The sequence below is a fragment of the Ips typographus genome, linkage group LG8 (genome assembly GCF_016097725.1).
Source record: "Ips typographus isolate SLU linkage group LG8, UJ_Ityp_2.0, whole genome shotgun sequence".
NCBI classification, from domain to species: Eukaryota; Metazoa; Arthropoda; class Insecta; order Coleoptera; family Curculionidae; genus Ips; species Ips typographus.
The window spans coordinates 7,877,371-7,892,871 of NC_138429.1; the positions used below are offsets into that span (position 1 = coordinate 7,877,371).

General features: G+C 30.5%; 1 protein-coding gene and 1 long non-coding RNA gene across 3 annotated transcripts; one reads left to right on the forward strand and one right to left on the reverse strand.

Moving 5' to 3' along the window:
• Positions 1 to 106: 106 nt before the first annotated feature.
• LOC145732555 (uncharacterized) lies at positions 107 to 2,704 on the forward strand. The gene is made up of 2 exons (XR_014179030.1): positions 107 to 399; positions 2,354 to 2,704. It is a non-coding gene; the product is annotated as an uncharacterized LOC145732555 (long non-coding RNA).
• LOC145732550 (calcitonin gene-related peptide type 1 receptor-like) lies at positions 655 to 15,350 on the reverse strand. 2 transcript variants are annotated; one of them, XR_014179027.1, is made up of 10 exons: positions 15,009 to 15,350; positions 7,654 to 7,933; positions 5,680 to 5,897; positions 5,536 to 5,627; positions 5,358 to 5,484; positions 5,076 to 5,296; positions 3,994 to 4,070; positions 2,803 to 3,017; positions 1,364 to 2,546; positions 655 to 1,322 (listed from the first exon to the last, which is right to left on the reverse strand). XR_014179027.1 is itself a non-coding variant. In XM_081984890.1 (9 exons), exons 2-9 carry the CDS (start codon positions 7,724 to 7,726, stop codon positions 2,343 to 2,345), a joined length of 1,227 nt encoding a protein of 408 aa, XP_081841016.1. In that variant the 5' UTR covers positions 7,727 to 7,933; positions 15,009 to 15,350; the 3' UTR covers positions 655 to 2,342. The 2 variants fall into 2 exon arrangements, 1 of the variants encoding a protein (XP_081841016.1); XM_081984890.1 differs by having other exon boundaries at positions 655 to 2,546.
• Between the last annotated feature and the right edge of the window lie 151 nt (positions 15,351 to 15,501).

A 15,501-nucleotide genomic window follows, 5' to 3' on the forward strand; every position in this document is an offset into this window, starting at 1 on the left:
ATAATGTTAAAGATATATTGAAACTAAATACATATAATTATAGAATCAGCTTTTCTTATTTAGGGACATGTTTTTCTAAGGAAGTGGGTGGTAAAACAATGTCGTACTCATTTCCGTTCCATTATCAATCTGAAATCGCTACTTACGCCCAATTCATTCATATTAGTACATCCTTTTACTACCATATGCTTACCCATTAATAAAGCTGAATGTTTCAATGGATTTTTGTGGTAATAACTACGTATTGTCTAATAGAGTACTTATTGATACCTGAAAAATTCATCAATATTTTGAAATATCTGGAGATGAATTGAGGGAAGCAGAGAAGATTAGTGTCCAATAAGAACAAAGAAGAAAAATGTACAAACAGGGTGATCTGCTTGTTGTGAAGCAAACTTAGTGAGTAAAAAATATTCAAATATCCACCACTTTTTAGTTTCGTAATTTTTACACGCTAAATTTAGATATTAAAACTATTTAACCAATTTTTAACTTTAGAATCAATCGTTTTGACCCTTAAATTGTTGAATATTCCAATTGCTGACTTTTAATTATAATAATATAATTAGATCATAAATACTAATTAACTTCAAGAAAATCATCAATAAATCTTGAATAATAGGAAAATTATTCAGAAATGAAATCATCAACTCATTTAACTAAAAGACATTTATTAAAATTTGCATACTACGTCAACGACATTTATTAACAAAGAATATAAAAAGTTTTAATATCTAACGCAAAATGGATTGAAATGCTATAAATCAAAACCACTTTACACGTTATTATAAATAACAAAAACGATCAGTCTATTTCAAGAAAACTTACACGTATTTTGTAAATATAATGATGATTCTAACACATATACACTGCTGCAGTTTTGTGGAATTGCCTAAGTTCATTATTAATTGAAAAATTACATTGCAAAATAAGTGAAGATTAACGTAAATGTTGTAGGTACCTGTTTTAAGTAGCTAATAACTAGAGTTCGGATTAAAAAGCACTAAAATCGGGAGCTAAATTATTTATCTCAAAAAACCACTAAAATCTGTAAAGAAGCTTTAAAAAACACAAAATTCTTTCAGAAATGCAACATTTTTTACTTTTTTTCAGTTCAAGTTCTAGACATTTTTTGCTGCTTTAGAAGCATACGGAAAATTTTAGACTGTTTTGGAAACTTCCAAAATCTTTATGAACTACTTAAGGAACATTTGGAAGGTTTTTGGACAGTTTAAAGAGCTTATTGAAGGTTCTGGAATGCTTTAGATGCATTTGGATACAGTTCTAGAATTTTTTGAAATCTTCCGAGACTGTTTTGATATCTTTTGGGTGCTTCTAGACTAGTTGAAGAGCATTAGGAAACTTTTAAACCGTTTTTGAAGGCTGCTTGGAAGTATTTTGGAGTTCCCGTAGTGTTTTAAAACCTTTTTAAACTACTTGAGGTGCATTTGGAAAGTGTTTGAACAGTTTAAAGAGAATTGAAGGTTTTGGACTACTTTTAAGGCATTTGAAATCTTGTAGACGATTCTAGAAACTTTTGGAAGATGTTAAACTGCTCTAGAAGCATACGGAAGCTTTTAGACTGTCTTGAAATCTCTCAGAAGCCTTCAATATCTCTATTGCAATTGTAAATTAACCTATAGAAAATAAAACCATTCAAAAAATAGAAGCAAATAAGCACACACAAAAAGAAGAAAAATCAAAAAAAGCATCAAAAAGTCTGTTAAGTGACGTGTTTTTGCGCAAATCGTTCACATTAGATGTTAAAGTTTGGTTGCTTTTATAATTTACAAAAAGCAAAATTTCTAAAAATCCGAACTCTACTAATAACTAACATTCAAAGAAGCTAACTACTGTCTTATATGAAACTTAACTAATACTTTACATAAATAAAGTTGAATCTCATTAACATCTATGACAAAAAGAGTTTATAATTAAATAGAAAGAAATTAATCAAAATGTTTGAAGATAATACAAGGTAAATCTGCTTATCTTTAAAACGTCTAATACCCACTTTCAATTAAAAAATACGTATTAATACAAAAGCTGTTTGAAAAAACGTTTTTAACGAAATTTCAATACTAAAATACTTACATTTATAAACGAAACAACCAAATAATTAAGATAAGTCCACTCTCTCCAAATCAAAATATTATAAAAATGTACGGAATGATCAAATTGACAACTGTCAGTTTTTCGTTTTTAAACTGTTTCACGTTTGTTTTACTGTTTTCTACTAAATGTTGTTAAAATTTGTGAACAGTTTGTACTAAACTGGATTTATCCAGGTTTTGACTAGACTTTGACAAGTAAATGCGAGACAATTTTCCTATTCAATCTGGTTACTTTTCAGTTTGGTGTACAGAGAGCAAAGGAATGACGTTCCCATTTGAAACCCGACCATTCGTAACGATTCCTCCATTCGTGTCACCAGTTTGGAAGTGCGTGGATCTGGAATGATAGCTCAAGGTTCTCTGGAAACTACGTTTGATTGCGTGGTGAACCTCGTTGTTTGCGAAACAAAATAGTATTGCGCAACACAATCCCTGAAATTTATACAGAAAAATTAGTTACTATACACTGACCTTAAGAAGGAAGGGAAAATTAACAAAAAATGTGCAAAAATATAGTTATACCAAAAAAAAAACGCCAAGCAGTAGGAAACCAAATGAAAACTAGCTTACTTTTACATATTCGTACATTTCCTTTATTGAATCTTATGGATGAAGTCAATTTTGAGCCTCTATTATCAAATAGGAAAATAAGAAAATCTTCCTATTCTTACGAATAAAAGCAAATTACCTGATAGGATATTATTATGGCACTGAAATATTGATGAGTCTCGTACAAAGGATGCAACGAATCTGGCTTGACTGGAATTAATATAAACTGCAATCCAAATAGCGGAATCAGGATGAAAGCGGCTCTAAGTGCTTTCTTGACCCCATCCGGAGCTGGATTTGGAGAGCTTGGATTGCGAATAGTCAGGATCACTCGCAATATGTCAACTAGGAAAACTGTAATAAATAATCGATATTACTCATGGAAACAGTTATTTTCTCGAGAATTTTCGTTTTTTAATGGTTCTTAACCCAATCGATAATCTCCACACCAGCTATATAATGTAAACGATAAAACGAGCAACAGTTTACCCGTCGACGCTTGCGAGCATAAATTGACGATAAAGGTAGAGGATGCTTAAAATTCTATAAACCTGTAATCACGGTTCAAATAAAAAAAATATAGCCCGGTAAGATCTGTACATAAACACATCAATTATCCTCATTTGAAATGTTTGAAGGTTCACTTACAATTAACGATAAATAAACAAAGAAAAGGTAAAAATAGACTGGAAAACAAATACGCAAACCTTCTCTCATTTACAGGGCAAATCTAAATTTGTATTAGGTCTGTTCGCAGAAAGAATCTCCAACTAATTAATCAGAGGAATATGCCCTACTATTGGTCATTAGCCAGAAAATGATCTGAGCATTCAAAGCCAACATTTTCCATATTTTAGTTTGCTCTCCATTACCTAATATTGTTTACATCGTTCCTTTCCAACATGTCTGTGAAAATATTAATAATTCAGCACTTTACAACTTAATTTCCCGGATAAACATCCTTTCGTATATTCAAAATCCTCTTAAACTTAAAGGGTATTTTACAGGCGATGACCTCACGCCATTTTATTTATTATTCTATTACGTTTTCCTTGTTTTGGAATCGCCTCAAAGAAGTTTGGGTTTCTGTTGGATAAACGGATCAGGATATTAAATTTCCATTTCCGGAAACTCGACCAGATCCAAAAGGTTGACCAAATCCATCAAGAAAAACTTCATACATGTAAAAAGGGGTGTTATTTGTTTCGATAAAACAGTTTTTTTATTGGGCATGTAAAACTAAATGCTGTTATTTTTCAGTTAAATTGGAGGAATTTGAAATTTAAGACAATCATGATAACTTACTGTAAAAATGGTATTTGTAACTTACCCATTGAAGCTATTAAGGATAGTGCCACTGGTATGGTGATATACCAAGTACTTTGACTAGCTTGCTCCATAAAACATCTGAAAATTACAAAAAAGTGTGGTTTAGATTTTTTGTGTTAACAAGGTCAACAATTAAAAATTAAGTTAAGAATAAAAATTTAATTAGAAATCTTGATGATATAATTTTCCCAAAAGCGTTTGAAAAAAGTTTTCAACTAAAATTCCAGAATTTTTTTATGTTTTTCGAAGTTTTGTTTTCATTCTACTTTCTTATACTTTGCAAATCTTTAAAATGAACGGCTTTACAACATGGATTTGCTGATACCAAAACCAACCAAACCATAGCAAAATTCCACTCATAAATCTATAAAATTCACTTTAAATGATTTAGAACTGTACGTTGATCATGTTTTTTTTTTAATTCTACAGCTTCATAGAGTAATATTTGACAGTCTGCAGTATTTTAATATATGGAATTAAATAGAATACAGCTTCCTTTACTTCTTTTTTTATCTCTGTTCGCACAAACCGAATAAGCTTGATTTATTGATTAGATTTGACCGATATAAAATAAGTAAACCATGTCAGACAGAATTTTTCCTAGTTTTGAACTTTGCCAATATGACTTGTGTAAACCTGAACTAACAATAAGTAAAAGTTATTTCCTTTGTTTCCAAAAAGTTTTATGCAAACTTAGTATATTCGTTATCTAACGAGGTCAATAACTAAACTCAAATGCAATAAATTCCTTTATGAGCCTTAAAAAGACTATTATTAAGTCATTTCATCAAGTCTGAGTGATTTTATCTATACATTAAGTGTTCCTGTTGTGTTTTTATTAACCACATAATTCTTCCTAAACCATTTATACTGTTTGTGCGTCAATGTCATTCCTAAATAAATCACTTATATAATATACAAGCGTAAGGGTAATTTTCGCCAAAGCTTTTCCCCTTATAGGCAGTTTTTTGATTGATGACTTCCATCAATAACATACGCATTTTTCCAATAAACTGGACAATGCAATTTTCCCAGGCGTTTTGACAGCATTGTTAATTAATACAAATTGGTTTTTAGCCTTACCTTCCAGTATCTTTGCTAATAAAAATCCGTACTGCATTGTGTATGATTACAATTAACACAGGCACTCCCCAACCGATTCCATAGAACCATTTCATAGTTCTTTCTTCACTCAAGTAAACTAGTTCTAAAGCAATATAGAGGTGCAGTGCTTCACAGAACATCCACATGTAACTGGCTACCATGAAATACTCTTTAGATATGTGTAAAAACTGACACCAAAACTGCAAAATTGAAAAACTGGATTAAAAATTGAAAATTAGGTTTTTTGAAAGAAGTTTTTACCGGATCGTGATTGGTTACTTCAACGTTTGACACAACTTCAGTGTACCACACTATGGACAATATGTTGTTCAGTAAAAATGATAGGAATAGTTGAACGTGAATGCGTATTCTGGGACATCTCAATATCCTAAAATAAGCAATGTTACAGAAGAAATTGTATTTGATATTGCACACTTACCTGAAGGAAAAGAATATAATTATTGATGCTATTAGTGCAACAGATGAAACCGAATATCCTACTATGTAAAGAAATTTAATGGATCTATAAAACTGAATAAACATTTAAGCAATTTTTAATTAAATTCACTGACTATAGAGTTACCTCTAAATCTTTATCAGACGATTGAGAGCAGTATGCATAGTTGGTCCAGGTTTTGTTCTTTGAATTTACGAACCAGGAACCGTTTTCCCAACATTCTTTAAAAGCCAAGTGGATTTCTGGTTCGTTTTTTCCACTTAGTGGGCACGTTTGGTTTGCGATGGTTCCAGGAGGTGTTGAATTCCAACATAACATTCCATCAAACATTGATGGACACCAGCCTAGAATTGCAAATGAAAATGACTGAAGTTTTCGGCTCAGAGTTTCGGTTCATTTTGTAGTGTTTTTTATCCTTTTTCTAATGATGTATTAGTGAAATCTATAAGAGTTCTAATAAAAAATTACAATAATTAAAAAAATTAAAAAATGTCATTTTTGTAAAAAGAGCAATTTTTGCTATTTTTTATTTTGCTCCATGAGGGTTCCAATGCACAGCAAAGGGTATATTTATACCAAAAAACCTTAAATTAGGTGAAATAGGTACAAAAAAAGCACTTTAAAATTCTTCAACCTTCGAAAAATTTGGAAAAATGGAGGGGGGGGGGGGTATTAGGAGTCTCTTCTTACTACTTTTTGAAATTAAATATCTCGGTAACGTGAAGAGCTAGAGAGGCCAGTTTTGGCCAGTTTGGTCAGTTTTGTAGCTTTTTTTATTCTTTTTCTAATGACTTTTTAGTGAAATCTACAGGGTGATTCCAAAGTTGGTGCTTTCCTTTCACCTGCGAATAAGGCTTCAAAAAATAAGGTTTTTTTTTCATTTGACGCTTTTTCGAAATATGAACAATAACGAAGATAGAGGGTGTCAAAGTTTTACTGAAAAAATAAAAATTTAATGATTTTGGCCAAACCACTTGAAGTAATTAAACAAAATTTTGTGGATGTCAGTAGCTACGTGGAAAGAAAATTTTCCAAGAAACAACAATTTTCTTGCGTTTACCAGTGGCGCGCGTATAATTTTTAAAAACATTTTCGAAAAAAAATAGGACCCTACTGGTTTTTTTTTTCAACATAAAAATTATTATTGAATTCCTTATTCAATTCTAAAAATAAAACCCCTTTCTTTATTTTTTGCTACAACGCTGCGTTTTCGAGCAAAAAAATAAAAACCGTCTTAATGCGTGCTTAAAATTAAATGCTGTTTTAATTTAAATTGTCAAATTATTAAAACTTAGTTGAAAGGCTGCTGAAATCTTTTGTATTTGTTTATGTCTGTTGATGTTGATAAGGAACAAACTGTCAGTTTCTTGAAATTAAATTAAAGTTATTTTTTATTTTGTTTTTTCAGTAAAACTGTGACACCCTGTATCTTCGTTAATGTTCATATTTCGAAAAAACATTAAACGAGAAAAAAACTTATTTTTTGAAGCCCTATTCGCAGGTGAAAGGAAAGCCCCAACTTTGGAATCACCCTGTATAAGAGTTGAAATAAAAAACGTTACAATCATTAAAAAGTTTAAAAAAATTCATTTTTGCAAAAAGGGCATGATTATCCCAAAGGACCTTAAACTAAGTGAATTAAGGACCTAAAAATAGGTTACTAATGTCCGTTTCCCCAACATTGGCTAAAATGAGTTTAAGGAGAGCTTAGATAAGTTTAGTTTAGACTGTGTTTGTTTGCACCTGATCTGTCACATTCAAACTTCAACTTAGCTTAAGTTGTACTTAAAATCGGCTTGGATATGTCAGGGAAACAAGCACACAGGACACTTATTGCAGTTTCCCTATCTTGACACGAGGAACACTACAAAACACTTTATTGTTAAATTTTAGCCTGCTGGAGGTTAAAATTAAATTTGATGTTTATTTTTTACCATACACCAAAATAATTCAGTAAGTTGGTAAACTGTTTTGGATAACGCTTGTTTGTTTCTTTTTCTACCAAGGTCGTGAAGCAAAAATGGTTTATTTCAGTATTTTTAGTTATTTTTCTACATTAAAAGAGTGACATTGTAAGTGAGTTAAAGATCAATAACTTACCATTTTCCACGGTTTCGTTTCCACATAAACTGGCTAGGTCACTATAAAAATCGTCGTTAATGGAGTCTTCCATTGTGGCATACAGTCTATAATTAAAATGTGACTGCACTGATAATTAGCTCATCGATTAGGTTGGGTCTTGTTATTAATTGGTCGAGGCGTCTTTTGTTTCCAGTTACTGTTTGTCGTCAAAACTAAGGTGGGAACACAAGAAGCTTTAATATGCCAAGCAAGTCAATCAATTCACCAAACACTAGCCCGTTTGATACGTACTATGCACCTAAAAATAAAGATAAGATTTTAGCCATGTGTAGACACCGAATTAAATTTTCAGCACTACTAAGTAATTTCATGATTAGGTACTTATTATATCATTATCAAAATCTATAGGATATTAATATAACAACAACGCGGTAATCGTGATTATTCCACTGCGAAGAAAAATTATATAAACGCTTATCTTAAATAAATATTGTACTTTCGGGGATAAAAATGGGACAAAAGTCTTTACGGATTTTAGCGGAATCTTAGTTTGTGGCTTAATTTAATTGGATTGTATAGTGGAAGCTTCAGGGATAACGTTACTAACTCACTTTATCTCCATTATCATATTTAATTCGAAGAAACGTCGTAATTTATTTTTGCTTGATTACTGAATTGAAATAAGTGTTTTGCTGTCCACTTATAAAACAAGTGTACTTAAATGTAGATTATAGAAAGTCTTTTAAGTTAATGGATGATTAGATTACACTTCACCTAAGCCCTCTTATATGTATGTGTAAAAATTTAGTGTAATTTTACTTTTTTTTGTATTTTTTTTAAATTCTTGTATTGAAACGAATTTTCTGGGTAAATCTCATACAAACTGGAACGATTGCCAAAAACAGTACATAAAACAAATCAAATTGCATATGAAAATAAAGTCATAATTAACAACAAACAAAATGGGTTTATTTTAGTACCAGCCAGTAATAAATTTTCGTTATTGCAATCAGATTTCTAACATGGAAGTTTATTAAGTTAAAACTAATAATCTAAATCACATGATATTTGGCTAGATTTTTTTAAACGTATAAATACTGTGTTTTTGTGTTAAATTGGAAAAACCTATTTTGGTTGTTGGTTTCTGACAGTTTTCTCCCTGACTGATTCATCAGATAGGAAATATAACGAGGAATCCAAAAATGTGCTTTAAAATGTGATCCGATCACTACAAGTGGGTTTTCCATGCGATTTTGTCGGAGACTATCCTTAAAACAGTATATCTTTGCACTTTTTCTCGGAAATTAGGGGGTTATGTATAAAAATGACCAGTACCAAAGTTGAAGGAAAATAGACACTTGATTCGTGTTAGTTAAAAATAGTCATTTTGAGCAAAACCCATTTGGCAGATAGGCCCAAAAATTTCTAATTTCGGCTACATTTTCGTGTCATTTTGTTTTTAGTAGTAGTTTTTTACTACTTTTTGAAATTCAATATCTTGGTAACATGAAGAGCTAGAGAGGCCAGTTTTGGCTCATTTTGTAGTGTTATTTAGCCTTTTTCTAATGACGTTTTAGTGAAATCTATAAGAGTTCAAATAAAAAAGTTATAGTGCAATTTTGGTAATTTTTTATTTTGCTCCAAGAGTGTTCCAATGCACAGCAAAGGGCATATTTATACCAAAGGACCTTACATTAGGTGAAATAAGTACTAAAAAAGCAATTTAAAATTTTTTCATATTTCAAAAAAATTGAAAGAATTAGGAGTATTTTTTACTACTTTTTGAAATTTAATATCTCGGTAACATGAAGAGCTAGAGAGGCCAGTTTTGGCTAATTTTGTAGTTTTTTTATCCTTTTTCTAACGGCGTTTTAGTGAAATTTAAATAGAAAAGTTCACAATCATTCAGAAATTGAAAACAATTTTTGCAAAAAGTGCAATTTTGCCAATTTTCTATTTTGCTCCAGAAGGGTTCCAATGCACAGCAAAAGGCATATTTATACCAAAGGACCTTAAATTAGGTGAAATAATTGAACTAAGTACTATATAGAAATGGCAACACTTTTTATCTTCCAGGACCGTAACCATAATTTTTAATAATATGCTGAAAAATAATGAAGTTAATTAAATGTGATATCACCTTATTTCGCAGAATTTTCGTGAAATTAAATCGACTCGATTATGATACACAAAACACCTAAGATACTAATCTTATCAGCAATATTAACAACCGATTGTTTTTAATTAGTATGATCAAGGACGTTTGTAACTTTGCGTAGGTTTAACAGCTACAAATACAAAAAAATCTTGTTTTATTATTTACTAGTTATGACTAAAAAATGAAATTTTTGACACAATATTTATTTAAATCTTTGAATTTCAAATTTAACCAGTCAGTAACCTGTAATCTTGCTTATTATATTTATACTAACTGATTAGATTACCGCAATGTTATTGTTTTTTTTTATAAATTCGGTAATAAAACTTAATACTTCAAAGATGACCGGACTAAGTTTGGACCAGTTCACCACGATTTACACGGATTTGATAAGATAATCTAACTTTATTGATACAATAAAAATTTTTTTGGAAACTATTATTGTCATGCACAGAATTTGCAGTTAAACAGTCTAAATTTATCAGTTTTGATATGACAATGTTTACACAAATCTAACGTTTCAGTGCCGCTGATCTAAACCAGCAGTTAAAATGATGTATTAGATCTGATTGGATGATAGTTTTAGGTTTGTTTGATGTTCGGCTGCGCAATTACAATAGTAATTGTACTAACAAAGCGTTTTTGTTAGTGTATGGTGTATTAAAATGTCAGGAATTTTCTATTTTTAGTGGTTTTGCATACAGTTTGATTTATTGTCAGTTTTTATTCTACTTAACTCGAGCTAAATTTGGAAAACAATGTGTTATTATCTTTGTGATTGGTTTTGGTGATGCCAATTCAAAACTAGCTATAATTATCGATAATTATAGTATATTTGATTTTAATAAAAATTTTTTTGGAGAGAATGGTTTTTGAACACAGTTCAGAAAAACTGTTCTACATTTTTATTTTTTTTGTGTTCAAGAATCTTTATCTCTAAATATAAATTTTAGCTAATTAGCGAGCACAATTTTAAATATTATTTTTACAACTAATAACAAATCTAAACAGACATTAATAAAAAAAAAGACATTTGTATCCGCTTCGTACGTAAAAGCACATCAACTTTAAAACAGCATATTAATATTATTTTTAGGAATGTTTACATGGCATCAATTTCACACAAATTCAAAGATTCTTAATAAAATAAACCTCACCGAAGGAACTATTATTTAACATTCATATTTATGTTTTCCAATATATTTAAGCTTTCACTTTCAAATAAGTGCTTTATAGTAAAGCAAAAGTTTGTGTCTTTTATAAACAAACTTAATAAACTACTTTTTTTTAACATTTAGTTGAGCAACACTAATACAGCAAATAAACTGAATACAATTAATATTGATTAAAAAAAAAACACGATCAAAACAATTCATTTCAATTACTGTTTAATCCCGAACATGACTATATTATTTGCTGCCTACATAATCAGTCATATCTGTGACACTTGATGGCATTCCCTTATTTATATTTGTGTGAAGATATAAGTATTAAACAGTATTGATTCGTAATTAAGTTTTTTTTAAATAATTTTTTGTACTTTTACTAGAAAAAACCTTTTTTTTAGCAGTCTCTCATAAAACTTTGAGAATCAACCAGACTGGCGAACATCCTTAAAAAGTTAACGAAGGAGTTTTCTTAAAAATAAGTTGCCCAATTTAGATTTAAGGAAAAGGGAAGACTGTAGCAATTTTCTGTTTGAGTGCTAAATTAAAAACTTTCAAAGCAGACAAAGTTATTTGTAATATTTAAAAGTTAAAGCCCGATAATCGCAACCTGTTCCTGAGTAATCATCCATAATCCTAAAAATAGAATTACCTTTAGGTGTCGTTAATTTTAAAGTGCTTTGAAGTGGGCCAGTTTGTACAAATTTTAATTTTGTCGATAAAACTGACCTAATTTATAACGCACTCATTAAACGGTTTATAACAAAGTTTAAAATAAAAAATTTTTAATCAAATCATTAAAACGATAAGTTTAAAGTTTACACCACATGAATTTTATCTTAAAACTTATTGATAAGGTGTGTATGTACTAGATAATTCAAGGTAATTAATTGGTTTGTGTGGATTAGCAGTTATTGTTTATCGAAAAATTAATCCATGGAAAGATTTTTAATATTTTGCTGTAACATAAGACAACCATAAAATTTTCTATATCATGATTTTGAGTTATTGTTTAAATGGATTTTTATGTCAAATGAAAATGTAGTTTACACTTTAAAAAATTGGTAGGTAAATCAAATTTAGACAATGGGCCTATCCCACATATCATAAATTTTTGTTTTAATGACTGGAATCGAAAGAATAGGATCAAAAAACTAATTTTTCATATTCTTGAAGAAAAAATTATGGTCGTAAATGTTCCTACATTAGTTTGAATTTGTCCATTAAATTTAAAAGATCTGTTTTGGCGCGCATGTGACGTACGTAATTCTGGGCGATTTTATTGGCTGTTGCACGCCATCTGTTTCACTTCTTGTCGCTGATTGGTTGATAGTGTAGTACGTCACCGACGGCGGGCGTTTAAAACATGAGATTAATGTAGTTTTTATCATCATTTTTTTTCTATTTAGACTTAATATTTTTGAAAACAAAAAAATACGGGTATAATATTTTCAATCCGTGCTTGAAGTTATGAAATAAAAAAAAATTGTGGGACAGGCCCATTGTAAAAACTTAAAAACTAGTAATAAAGATCTCAAAAACAAGGTGAAAATTTTTAATGTTGGAAATTTTTAAACTCAATTTTGAGCATTGTTTTACTTTATTAAAATTGTGATTAATTTTCCAAACTACAGCAAAACATTACTTATAATAACTATCACCCAAACATTTTTTCAACAGTAATGTTATTTTGGCATTTTATTCAAACTGGAATTAGTCACGAGATCCTTGTCCAACCACAACATTATTCTTATCACGCACGAATGAAAAAGACGCCCTTTAAACTTAACGTCCCTTAGCGCAACACACATGGGTTGTAAATTTTTGTGATCTAATTTTTCAGCTTTATATCTGTGTATATTATGGACTACTTGAAACTAAAAAAAGATTGAGATTGAGTTATCTCCCACTTGTCTACAATTTGGAAAAATTTAAATTCGTTATTTTTCGGACCAAATCACTTGGAATGATTTCATCGTTTGGCAAACTCTAATCAATCAATTGTGTTATTTGTTGACATTTCGGGTATGTTTGATGGATTATGATTTACCGGCGATAAAGCTTCCATGTACTGTTGCTTAACCATTTTCCACGTTTAATAATGTTCATCAAACTGTAACCGGCTCACAATTTGCTCTATTTTCTTTAGTTATTTTGATATTGTACATTGAACTTAACCTTAACCATCTGAAACGTTCTATATCATCGTGAACTTCGTAACATACACAATAACAAGTTTCGGGCGAAATACCGTTTCCGTAAAGTTTCATCCTAATATCGCAAAATACCTAAACTAGGAATGCACCTCTTGACTTGGAAAATGTGATAGAGCCACGCTCTAAGGCATTTCTAGGCTTCAACAAACATTTTGGACTGAACCACTGCGTCAATCTGTTTTGCAATCTTTGCATATTAATTTAGTTAAGATTATCTAATATGTTGGTAGAGCAAAATGTGTTTTAAATGTATCTTTTGATATTCAAATACGTCAAATTAAACTAGTTAGAAGATCATGGATGATGCTAAGGTACATCCTTGTTAAACTGAGTTTACTTAATGTTTCAGCTTTGGAGGTAGTTTAAGAAAATTCCAACTTTTCCTTGCATTAAATCAGGTAACCTACCATTCAAATGCATAAAAATCCAAGAAATATGTATCAGTCATCGTTAATAAACTGCTAATTTTGGGACTGCTAGTTCAAAGTTTTATTTTTCTTCACCGTTTGTTAAATAAACGTTGTTGGACAGTCAAAAATCACAATCCTTCAAAATACCACTCACTTTTTAACTTTTCAAATAGGATTTACAGTTTTATAGCTTCATGATATAGATTTGACAGTAGTCACTCTTCTGATAAACCAAGTGAGGTCTTAAAACTAAACATCCCATTTATAAAATTGAATTCATGTATGTTATGTACCACTCATAGAGCTATAAGTTGTTATAAAAGTGTTTTCAAATATGATTTATAGTTTCATAACTTTATAGCATAGATTTTGACAGTTACCACTCTTCTAATAGATCACGTGAGGTCTTAAATAGAGTCTAGTACTGCACTTGCTAGAATCTTACTTATAGATGTATGAAGTTGAATTCATGTACTTTATTTATATTAACTTTGGTAGTTTTCAGGTGTTTTACAGTTTAATAGTTTCAAGAAGCAAATTTTGATAGTGGTTTGGTGGGTGAGTAGTTTTGATCTGCTAAAATCCTACTTATAGAAGTATAAAATTGAATTCATGTACTTTATATTGGCTTTGCTAGTTGCCAACTAAGTTTTACAGTTGAATAGTTTCATGGAACACATTTTGTCAGTTGTCATTCTGCTGATGGACCAAGTAATGTTTTAATTGGACAGTCCCAACCCCACAACCATTGAAATATCACTCGTAGAGATAAAATACAATAAAAGTGCTTGTAATGATTTTCCTACTTCCCCAGTGAGATTTATAGTTTTTTTACCTTTAGGGAGTACAGTTTTTGACAGTTGTCATTCTTCTAATAAAACAAGTGAGGTCTTAAGTAGATTATCTAATACTGCACCTGCTGGAATTCTACTTATAGAGTTATAAAATTGAATTCATGTACTTTGTACTAGCTTCGCTAGTTTCGAAGTCAGTTTTACAGTTTAATAGCTTGATGATAAAAAAAATAAACTCTCATATCATGTATGTTGGCTGTGTTAAAATGATCTTTCGTAACATTGTTGAAAATAATATTTTTTCCTAATTTAAATAAGATGTCAGATTTCTAGTTACTTTTAGTTAAATATGAGCTGTTTTTTTACGCTGGTGTTTGATGTTGAACATTTTTGATTTCGAATAGTTTTAATTAAAAAAATATACGCTTAGTGCAAAAATAGCTTGCTGATTATTTTATTAACTTGCCTAGAAAAATCATCATCATTGAAGGATTAAGATATACTATAATCTCAAATAATCAACAAATAATTTTGAACACGTTTAGTAACGTCCAAGTGGAATTGAATTTCAACAAATTGCGATTTTCGCACTAAATTAATCCCGCTTAAACTCTTAGATCTAACCTTACCCTTTTCTTCATTTTTGGCCTAGGAAATCCAATTAGCGATCCTCAAAGCAGACACTGTCACACATTCGAGACAAGTCGAGCAATTGTCGCCCCTTGTGCTTGAAATTCAACTACTAAAACGTTTAAAATTATTTGTCCTAAACCCGAAACAATCAGCTAAATTTATGGTTCGTTTGTTGTGCGTTCATTTATAATCCGACCCTCAAAATTTTAACCAACCGCCACTTATTTGTTTGGGGAAACGAGTGTCAGCAATCAGCGATTCAAGCTATGCGGACTAATCGACTATCACGGATTACAATGCCGCGATGCTATGAGATCGACAATTTCTCTCTTATTAGCTGCATATAGTAAATAGAGAAGCCTATTGATCCTAAATTGCTTCGGTGAGGTGTTTATCATTGCCTATTGGAGCGCCAAAGCTGCGAATCACTGGGACGATGCCAAAAATAGATTCAACTTGCGTTTTTTTTATGGAAACTTGTCCATACTT

Coding starts and splice junctions, on each gene's coding strand:
- LOC145732550 (XM_081984890.1), bottom strand. CDS start 7,726: ATGGAAGACTCCATTAACGACGATTTTTATAGTGACCTAGCCAGTTTA. Junction 5,898..7,653: donor AAACGAAACCGTGGAAAATG/GTAAGTTATTGA, acceptor TTGCAATTCTAG/GCTGGTGTCCATCAATGTTT. Junction 2,547..2,802: donor CCATAATAATATCCTATCAG/GTAATTTGCTTT, acceptor TATAAATTTCAG/GGATTGTGTTGCGCAATACT.